General features: G+C 45.2%; 1 protein-coding gene across 1 annotated transcript in view; it reads right to left on the reverse strand.

Annotated features, from left to right (window-relative positions):
• TOX2 (TOX high mobility group box family member 2) overlaps positions 1-11,475 on the reverse strand; it is a 105,268-nt gene that overhangs the window by 55,235 nt on the left and 38,558 nt on the right. The window contains exon 4 of the mRNA XM_019513114.1: positions 10,695-10,922. Within this exon, the coding sequence (XP_019368659.1) occupies positions 10,695-10,922 (228 nt within the window). The remainder of the gene's footprint in view (positions 1-10,694; positions 10,923-11,475) is intronic.

Below are 11,475 nucleotides of genomic sequence, written 5' to 3' on the forward strand. Positions count from 1 at the left end.
AACAAGGAGTAATGGGCACAAGTTGATGGAGAGGAGGTATAGATTGGACATCCGCAAAAACTACTTCACAGTTAGGGCGGCTAGGAGCTGGAACCAACTTCCAAGGGAAGTGGTGCTGGCCCCTACCCTGGGGGTCTTTAAGAAGAGGCTGGATGCCTACCTGGCTGGACTCATTTGAGTCCTGTTTCTTGTTTTTGGGGTTTTGTTGTTCTCCCGCCCTGGCTGGGGGTCGGGCTAGAAGATCTACTAGGTCCCTTCCGACCCTTAATCTATGAAACTATGAAACTATGAAACATATCTATAGGCTGGGCAACACCCTTCTCAATAACACGGTGGCTGAAAGGGATGTTGGAGTCATTGTTGACTCTGGGATGGACATGAGCTGCCAATGCAAGGAAGCAGCCAGTAAGGCTAACCACACCTTGTCGTGCATCTAAAGATGCATCACAAGCAGGTCCAGGGAGGTGATCCTTCCCCTCTCTGTGGTGCTGGTCAGGCCACAGTTGAAGTACTGCATCCAGTTCTTGAGAGGGTCCAGAGGAGGGCCCTTGAGAGGGTTCAGAGAAGGGCCACTCGCATGGTCAGGGGGCAGCAGGCCAGGCCCTACAAAGACAGACTAAAGCACCTGAATCTATTAAGGCTCCACAAGAGAAGACTGAGAGGGGATCTGGTGGCCATCTCTAAACTCACCAGGGGGGAGCAGTGGAAAATATAGGTGAGGCTCTGTTTCCCCGGGCACCACCTGGGATAACAAGGAATAATGGCCACATATTGATTGAGAGCAGGTTCAGGTTTGATCTCAGGAGGCATTACTTTATGATTAGGGCTGCCAGGCTCTGAAATTGGCTCCCAAGGGAGTTGGTGCTCTCCCCTACCTTAGGGGTCTTCAAGAGGAGGTTGGATAGATATCTGGCTGGGGAATTATGATCCCAGCACTTGTTCCTGCCCAGGGCAGGGGGTTGGACTTGATGATCTGATCAGGTCCCTTCCAACCCTAGAAACTATGAAACTATACTGTCAGGTAGAGACTACTTATACAAAGCTGAGGAACAGGAGAAAGTGATGATCATCTGGGATCTTCCGCCCTTATTCCTCATGTTGAATATGAACAAAATAGCACTGAAAGAAGGCTAAATCTAGCCTGAGTTTACGCCTGATACCTCACTGCCCTCAGCAGAGTTGCACTGGGAGTGAGGAAGGGTAGAATGTGAGCTACAGTTTTAATCTGGCAGTGCCTCTGAGAAAACTCCACATTTCATGTTAATGTAGCTCACTCTGTCTGCCACAGCCATGACAGGAATACCTGGCTCTTGCCTCAGAGAATGAAAGGTGACATACAGAGGTGAAGCAGATTATCCTCGAGTCCTCCTAGTGAACAGGAGGTATAAGACAAGTACCACTGGACCTGGGGGAGATTAAAGCCAAGTAACATAATTGGGGAGGCTTGACCCATGGAAAAGGAAAGGAAGATAATTCAGTCAATCAACGGGCTGAGCTATCAGAAGATGGGTGGTAGGGCAGGGATCCTTCTCACTCAAGAAAAGGAATGAAAAGGAATTAAAATATCAAACATATATCACATGAAACAGGAGAAGCAGGCAGGGACTGGAGACAGCTAATTTTCAGTGTTAGACTACAGTGGCTGGCAAGGGAATCATAGTATCCACCTTGTATTAAAAAATTAAACCAAGGCAAAGTGGCTTCATCCTTGTTGGAGATAGGTGCCATCAAAGAACTATGAGGCTTGTTTGTGAGACCATATCAAAAGTCTTACTAAAGCCAGAGTGGTGTGAGACCATATCAAAAGCCTTAATAAAGCCAAGGTATACCACATCCACTGATCTTCCCACATCCACAGAGCCAGTCATCTCATTATAGAAGGCAATCAGGTTGATCATGCATGACTTGCTTTGGTGAATCCATGCTGACTCTTCTCAGGAGAGTGCTCTACCCCCTCGGTACTGGAGGTAAAACATGGGTGTTTGGTCTTCCTTCTCCAGTGCTGTCTAACACCTGCTAGTCATGGGTTTGGGCTGCCTATGTTTTAAGGCCTTAAATGACTGCACATGTTCACAATAGTCACACATACATGTTTAGTCAATGCCTAGTTGGGCAATGCACATAGTGGACTCAGCCTGTGCATATAATGTGTGTATACACTTACATGTCCACAGTGCTGGGACATGATTCATGCTCAGGTAGATTATGCTAATTAGATTGGAATTTACCAATTCTGTTTAGATAGGGGGCTAGAATACTAGGGTGTGGACAGATTCCTAGTCCATGTTTCAGGTTTAAAGTTAAAGTCCATTAGAACAGGGGTTTTCAACCTTTTAAAATAAGTGTACCCTCAGTGGCCAGATGCAGAGCTGGGGGTGTGGAACACGGAGAGACGTGGAGCAGAGTGGTGGAGGTGGTACGTGGCTGGATGCAGAGCAGTGGCAGTGTAGGGTGGTGGGTGGTGGTGGCAGCAGCCACATTCGAGCTCCCCCTCCTTGCATCCAGCCGGCTGGGTGCTCGTTCTCCCTTTCCACCCTCAGAGGTGGCGCTGCGTGGTGGTAAGTGCCAGTGCTCTGTCACTGCCTGCCTGCACATACCCCCTAGGGCCTTCCCAAGTACCCCTGACAACCCGTGCATTACAGCCACTGTACCAGAGCAGCAGTGAACAGATGGAACAGTTACGTTGTTTCAGATAACGTGAGCTCTCCAACAGCAAGTCTTCCCTTAAAAACAAGTGTTATGTCTGTCTGTGAACTGTCTGTTCTAAGGCACCATCTTCTCTGCTGAATTAATAGAGCTCATTTCAAGCTAGTTTTCAAACCTGCTACAGTTAGTGTCAAATCAGCCTACTTGTTTAAACCTCTGTGTTTAATATTATGAACACTAGTATATATCCATTTAATGAAAAAAAATTACATTGAGGCAAACATTGTGTGAACCTAATACAGGGAGCTGGGAGCTAAAGGTGGATTATTACAGACAGGTACCCTATTCAATGATAATAGATGAATTAGCATTTCTGTTTTTTAGTAATATATATGCTATCTCTACAGGAACAACTGCTAAACTATTTGAAAAGTTCAAAGAGTGTGTATTAATTTTTTTAGTGTCACATTCTTCAGATTCCTGTGTAAGCTGCTTAGGAAGGACCATGCCAGCTGTTGAAAAATGAAGATTATAATTTCTTGCAAATGCAGTGTTTGAGATATTTAAAGTTGCCATTGTTGTTGTTCTTATTATTACTATTGCTAGCATGTGGCAAGTACAATGTTGGAAGGGGTTAAGGTGGGGAAGGAAACTGTGCAACTTGCTGAACAGGTGTCCTTGAGTATTACTCAAGGACAGGGAGATTACTAATCCTGTATTCCATAGCATGATCAAATCACCAAGCAACAGATATAAATAAAAAAGGCAGGAAATGAGGAATTTAGATACAAGTGTGTCAGAGGGAAAATGAAGATTCATTGTGAAGAGGCTGGGAAGAAAAGAATGAATAGTACGACAAAGGCACAAGTGATAAGCCAGAAAAAAGGAAAGAGAGAAAAAAAAAGGGGGAAAAAACCTTTTATGAAATACATGCCTCTGACAGCAGCATCCAAATCAAAGATGTTCCTAGATTATATGTTTTCTTGCATAATGCATTCTGCTTCCTATTCTGTGTTTGATTTTCAGCTACTGCATGGAGGAAAAACATATTTCAAAGAGGATGTGAGCAACCTTTATTTTGCTTATTTTATCAGCAGGAGAAAGCAAATTTACTCTCTGGGAGCAGCAACACCTGCTCAATGGCAAATAAACGGCTACAACATTGATGTTGCAGACTATAAAATCATTAGTAAACCAAATGACAGAGGATTAACCCTCTGTATGCTGTCAGAGGTACTTGTCAAAGGGTGGAGTCTCATTTCAATTATAGAAATGCCACATATAATAAACACTATTGATCAGCCAGCTATATGACAGTTTTAGATTCTGTCTGCCTGGGAGACTGGCACTTGGCTACTCTTTCTGGTTAGACAGACTGGATATATTATTTTGTAATCCTAGCTGAAAGATACAGGCATATAATATTCATGGACCATTCTTCACTGGTGCAGAGATAGTGAATCAGTTAATTGACTACTGTGCATACTTTTAAATTAAAGACAAAACTGTGGCAGATTGGCCAATACGTTTGCGGTACCCAATGTAAAATGGTCAGCCTTGGCAGGGGGAGTTGATAGTGCAATAGCCATAGTCAAACATTAATGGACTTATCAGCCAACATGCTTTAAACCTGTTCCCTTGCTGCTCCCCTCCTGTCCTCATTCTGAGTATTCTCAGGAAGTATTTTCACCAAGCCAGGTAGGAAATAAGAAATATTATTGTAAGAGGAACTCATACCTTCTCTGCACCTTACTTCCCCCACCTATTAAAGGAATATATAAGAATTGTTATGTATCTGCTTACCAAGAAGTGTTTGAGTAAATATATTAATGTTTGATTCATGCTTTGAGATCATGAAGTACTAACCAATGGTGCAGTAACATTCCATACTGCTCTGTGCCAGCAGTGTACAGTTATTTTTAGCTGCTATATCACCATAGCAATGCGCTATACTGAGGGAGAGATTTGCTATGGAGATATAGTGGCAGTGTCACAGTTTTTGCAACATACCTTCATGTGTAGAAATGCCCTTTATGTTCTGACTCAGTGGTTCATAAACTTCTGAGACCCAAGGCACCCCTTGTTAGACTCAAGATACCCCTCGGAAAAATGCCAGCTCTCAGCTTTCACTCATTTCTTGACTGGAAAAATAATACAGTGATTCTTTCATTGCAAAGAACTCAGACAAATGAAAATGCTTTTGACACTATGAATTGTGTGGCGGTCCATGGCACACTTAAAACGATCTCTTAGCACCTGAGTGCTTTGGCATCATGGCTGAGAATCTTTATTTTAAACATTAGTCAGTATTTGCATATATTAAAGAAGTTTGCTTCTATAACATAATTTTTTTACCTGCCTTAGCATTGGCTGGGAATACTGGCACCATGGCCAGGAGAAAGAAAGCTAAATATGGACTAAAGTCATAACCCAGCCTTGCCCTTCAAGAGTTAACATGTCCCAGCTCACAAACCACCAGTTTCAGTCTCTGTGTCAGAGTAAATACTGTCCCCACTGCCAAGGCTAGAGGTGAAAAAGGTAACTGTGTCTAGGAGAAATGTGTACAGATGGAGACAAAACTAGGAAGTTAATATTTAAGTATTCAGACAAGGAACAAATGACTTAATTATATCAATTAGATAGAGAAATTGAGCCATTTAAAAGCACGTGTAAAGAAACAGCAAGCACTGCTCCTATCTTGTAAAAGAATATAAGGGAGAATAGCAGTGAAAATAAATGGTTGAGTTTGATCTGTTTTGTTACTCAGAGCTCAGTAACCTTGCTAAGTTTGCACCTTGATAAGTCAGGGGTCATACCAGTGTTTCCATTATGCAAACCAAATTTTCAAGCTCACTGAGATGAAACTAGGTCATCTGTCTACAGAATGTTCTTAATATTTTAACAAGATTAAGAAAAGAGGTAGTTTGGGTTGTAGTTATATGGCAGGAATAAAGGCAGAGCAAATGTCTGTTTCAGAAGCCTAAGCTGGGTTTCTTCTGTGCTTCTGTTATTGAGAGGTTCCTTGACTTTGTATAGTGAGTTGTGCAAATACCTGGCCACAAAGATGAGAGTGAAGCAGGTGTAGGCTGGATGAACCAGTGTTACATAGATCCTCCTGTTCTCCCCTGCCATGGGATGCTGCACAGACTCCTAGCCACTAGGCAAGAGGAACTTTTGCAATGTTGTGCCATCACTGATCATTGGTCTGATAGTCCTTTCCCTTGGCCTCCTGTGTTATTGGCATTTAACAAGTGACTGCAGCCTATTAAATTCCATAAAGTGTCCTAAATAGCATGATGTCACAGGATGATTTACTTTGAGATTCAGTCATGAGCTAGAGAGGAAAGAAAAGTTTTAACTGAATATTTAGAAATAGCAGCTCAGGAGATGAGAGGGAAAGAGAGATTTCCAGAGGGAAGGTACAGCCTAAGCAGATAGCCCAAGCAGCCCAAGCAGAAGGGAAAGTGGGAGGGAAGGGAAGGTGCAGCTCAAGCAGCCTAAACAGATAGCATGGAAGAGGAGAACAGAGAGGAATCCAGGCTAGAAAAGTGTTCTGTGGGCTATATTCTTTTTCTGGCTAAACTTTTGCAAGTCAGGAGTAACTCAGTGGAATTCCTTCTCTCCTACATCCTTGCACCTCAGATCAAATCAGAGGCCAGCAGGTGGGACGCTGATGGGTAGGAGGTCATAGAACCGCAGTTATCGTAAAGCTATATGGATCTGAAATTTGCAAAAGCCATTCTGAATTTCTTTTATGGGGAAGTGGGGCAAGGTGACAGTCATGATAAGAAAAATACAATTTCTGGTCCCAGAGACCATCTTTAGAAAACACAGGAACTGCCAGACCTGACCAGACAAATGTATCCACATCAGTGTGTCCAGTATTTCACCTCCAACAGTAACTAGACATAGATGAATCAGAAGAAGTTCTCCTTGCAATAGACATTTGTGGGAAGATCAGCCAGAGTAAGTTTCTTTCTGACTCCATTATTGAGAATTGGCTCATATCCTGAAGCAAGATGGTTTATACCTTTCCAAAATGAGGAAGTGTTTGTTTTAAAAAATTACCATAGTAGTGTGCCCCTAGATGTTCTTTTAATCCATCTAAATGTCCAATACTTTCCTGACTGCTGGTAAGCTTTCAGTTTTAAAATTATCTTGTGGCAAAGAGGACCCCTCTACACATGCGGGCAAAGGTGTGATGGGATCTAATGCGCGATGAACACAATCATGCCTCCTGCCATGCCACACATGCATGTCAGGAGGTGGGATTGTGCGATCGTGCTGCTGGAACCCTCAGTCAGCAGCTGCTGGGGCTGAGGGTCCTCTCAGCTGTGGGACTCTAGCCCCAGTTGGGCATGGTGCACCCGTGCAGCTGGAAACCCCGTCAGCTGAAATACATTATGGGAGACCCTGCTGCATAAGCAAATTAAAGCTCAACAGTAGGGCTGTATGAAACAGCATCGTTCTGTTTTGACTTCTGTTTCGACATTTTGACGGAATAGTGTTTCATTTTGAGTTTTGTTTCATTTCGAAATCACTGTTCTGTTTCGTTTTGTCAAAATTTTTTCGCTGTTTTGATGCTGTTTTGCGCATAGGATATAATGGGAAATCATAAAATGAAGCAGGCAGGCAGATCAGGGGTTTGCCCACACCCCTGGGAGGGCTGCAGAGGCTGTACCAGAGTCCCCCTGGGGATGCGTGCCCCTGATCTGACTGCCAGATGACAGACTGGCGCTGGCGGCATCCCACACCCAATGCCAGGAAGATCAGTGCTGCCGCTGGCCCCAGGCGGCAGCATGCGGCTCCTGTCATCCCGTGCACAGATCATGGTCATGCACGCCCGGGAGGACTGTGGAACACCCCCACAGCCCTTCCAGGGGTAGGCCCCCGATCTGCACATGGGATGACAGGAGCTGGATGCTGCTGCCTGGGACAGTGGCAGCACCCATCTTCCTGGCACCAGTCCCAGCTGGCAGCACCCGGCTCCTCTCATTTGTTAGGCAGATTGGGGGCTCACCCGCACCCACGAGAGGGCTGCGGAGGCTGTGCCAGAGTCCTCCTGGGGGTGCGTTCCCCAGATCTGCCTGCCAGATAACAGACCAGCACTGGGAGCAGCCCACATCCAGCACCAGGAAGATCGGTGCTGCCGCTGGCCCCAGGCAGCAGCATGTGGGTCCTGTCATCCTGCGCACAGATAGGGGGCATGCCTCTCTGTGCGCAGAGCCCCCGCAGCCCTCCCAGGGGTGCAGGCAAGCCCCTGATCTGCCTGCCAGATGAGAGAAGCCAGGTGCTGCTGGCTGGGACTGGCACTGAAGCCAGTAAGCCTGGCTTCAAGTTCCCTTGTTTCATTTTGAAGCTGTTTCAAAGGCTTTTGTTTCATTTCCATTTCACTGTTTCAAGCTCGAAATGCATCAAAGCAGCTTCAAAATGAAATGCTGGGTGAAACTTCACACAGGCCTACCTGATAGCAACCAGCTATAAAGTTAGTACACCTTTTCAAGACCTAACTTTATAGCTTGTTGAAGAGCTTTTTATGGCATGATAGGTACTTTGCACATCTAGCTGGTCTAAAGGTAAGTGTACAGTTAATCAATTATGTTTGTGATACCTGCAACATGTAGGGGCAGCTTGAGTTCCTGAAATAAATCATGTGTCTTGTAATTAAGTAGGAACATAGCTTCCTAGACTCACCAGACTTCAGAGAGCAGCATTTTGGAAAGACAAGATTCATAGTCAAGTTTACCGCAGGATTAAATACTTAGTCAGATGCAAGTTCAAGGTTAGGTCAAACCCAGGAATGTTCAGGAGATGTTGTTGATCATGAGAGACAGTTAAGATGTGTGAGGACAAAGAACCCAACATCAAATCAAATAGATCCCAGGATGTTTAGCTGTGAAAGCAAAGTAGAAGTGACTTTTAAGCAACGGCCAAATCAGAGATCTGGAACAGGGCAGTTTTTACTTTGAGGGAGTACTTCCGTCTTTGGATGTTTTGGGAATAGGAAGCTATAGCATAGCAGCAGAGAGAGAAATGAGGCGACAATAACAGCAAAGGATCACGTGTGTTAGAAAGTAATTTGCAAGAGTACATTCAATAAAACAGCTGTTAAGCCCATTGTAAATAATAACCAAAGTATTGACTCAATTTCGACACAACTTGTCACACTACTTGTAGTTTCACCAAATCTTGTGGGACTCTTTGCATCAGAAGCATTCAGTGATGGGGACGAGGGTTGCACCACTGAGTTACATCAAAAGAGCCTGTCTTTTCTATTAAAAGAGCCTGTGAATATTGATATATTATATTTTGATATTTGCACGTGTTAATGATTTCCTTCAGAACTACAGAGAACAAAATACATCAGGGGATGACAAGTAGGAATGGTATGAAAAAGAGTATGGAAGTATCCGGCAGCCTTATAAACACTACTCATATGCAGTCAAACATTCTTGCAGTTCAGCAAAATGGCTTTTACCCCCATTTTATATATATATAATTTATATCTGACACAAAGCAAAATGAGACGTAAAACTACTCCCCAGCATAAGTGTCAGTTTTACATTAGTTTTGTTCTATCTGCTGCACCTTTCCTAAAAGTTACTGCTAAGAATCCTTTCAGTGAGTTCTCAGTGACAGGTGGATCAGGCCCTAAGTTGCTGGCCAGCGTTTAAATCAAGAGTCCACACTTTGAGGTAGAATTGTAAATTTCTGTAAATGTGAGCTATGTAACACACAGGAGAATACCAGATCTCTCTTTGACTGATAATGAGAAACCCCAACCAGACTGGAGCTCTACCTGACTGGAAGGGGCAGGGCTTAGGCAGTATATAAGCCTAGGGCCTGAGCCAAGTCAGGCAGTCTGGCCCAGTAAGCTTCACAGTGATAGCTTGTCTGGAAGGCTGCAGGAGGATACCTGGCTCACTTCTGTGCTGCCCTGGGGACTACCTGTAAGAGGTTGGTGCCTTACAGAAGAATAAACGTAGGGTAAGGGGAAGCTTTACTGCAAGACCATGAACTACTATTGATGTGTGTACCTAGAACAGGCTAAATTTATGTTATAGTCAGTGCGTTTATTCCTTTGTTACAGTTTAAACTAGTGATTGGGACTATCAGGGGCTGGCAGAGATCCCAATAGTGCCTGAGGGCATGCAGGTGTCCCAAGCCTGCTAGGCACTAGGTTCCCAGGACATGGTGTCGCCTTTAGCTCAAAAACAGGTTGCAGCCAAGAGAAAGAGGGTAGCTTAGCTCAGGCGGAAGCCAAGCAGAGCCAGGGGACCCAGGCACACAGACTCAAAATAGGTTCAGCACCCAGAGCAGGGTGGAGACAGGGCCCAGCCCGAGTCAAAACAGGCTCATTGCCCAAAGCAGGGCTGAAACAGCTCATTGGCCAAACCAGTACTGAAACATGGCCAGGGGGTCCAGGCAGAGCTGAAGCAGGCTCACCACTTGGGTAGAATGGAGATAGGGCTAGGGGTGCCCAGGACTAAAATAATCAAGGCAAGAGGTGATGCCCCAAGGCCAGGTCCAGAACAGTAGGACTGGGCTAGAAGGCCCAGCTATACAAATGGGTGAAGGCCAAGAAGGCTGAGGCCCTGACAAAGGAGTGATGGTACAGTAACATCTGTGAGGCATAGGCATTGCTGCATGGGAAGATGGAGGCCATGAATAGCCGTTAAGGGTACAAGTGCCCTGTGGGGTATCAACAGGTCAGGCAGGCTCACTAAGCTCAAGAGGGGCACAACTGAGACCAGTGGGGAAAGGGAGAGACCTGTTGACTGCCAGGAGGACTGGGGCTTGCTCTACGACCCTTAGGTAGCCTCCTTTTTGATCATCCAAAGAATACATCAAGGCGTAGGAGGTGAGCAAGAAGGGGTGGATAATCTAAAGCTGGAGCAGGACAGGGGTTACGTGATCACCAGAAGGTGTCACAGCCACCCCTAGAACCTGAACCTTACTACACCTAGCTTTAGGTAGCCCTCTATATTGTTTTAACAGGGAAAAAAAATCCAGTTCAACAGCTTCAATAAATCAGGTCAGAAACTCACTTGCTTTTGTTCTTCTCCCAAACTGTCCCACATTGATGCAACAATTTTTGATACATCTCCAAAGGTAGCATTGGGGTTTTGCCCTTTGATAGCTGCTTGTGTGTCTCTGAAAAACAGGGCATAAGCTGACACAGGTTTCTGTGGCTCATTTGGGTCCTTCTTTTTCTTCTTCTTTTGGCTTTTGGGCTTTTTGCCCAGGTCTGCTGATGGTCTCTTCTCTCCAGTAACCTGTAAAACCAAGAGCTACATGTTAATGATATGTTCACTTCCACTGAGGTTAAAGATTCAAGTAAAATTTGTATGGGGAAAACAATGAGGCAGGAAGGCAATACAAGAAGAGTTCTTACCACAGACACACAATAGCATAACTGGGGTAAAACAAGTGGGCATCAGTCCTAGGTCCTGACTTAGAGGGGGCACTGGTATGGCCACCTCCCCCAAACAGTTTTTGCCACAGCAGGCACAGGATAGCCACAGGAGCTGGGCAGGTACAGCTCCATGCCCAAAAATATATCCTGCAGGGTAAATGGGTGCAATGACCCATAAGAGGCAGAGCCCTGCCCCAGGGGATGTGGGTTGAACAGAACATCAGAAGCGGTCCCCTGGGGAGCCCATGCTGCTGCCTATGCTTCAACAGCAGCAGCCTGAGCCCATGCTACTATGGCAGCAGCAGTAGCAACTGCTTCTCAAAGGAGGTGAACCCTGGCAAATAAGACTCTTCTCCCTCTCCTCTCCTTCCCTCCACCCCCAGCTCTCCACTTGTCAGCATAATTCACACCCA

Source organism: Gavialis gangeticus, unplaced genomic scaffold (assembly GCF_001723915.1).
Source record: "Gavialis gangeticus isolate Ggan-Ray unplaced genomic scaffold, GavGan_comp1, whole genome shotgun sequence".
Taxonomy (NCBI): domain Eukaryota; kingdom Metazoa; phylum Chordata; order Crocodylia; family Gavialidae; genus Gavialis; species Gavialis gangeticus.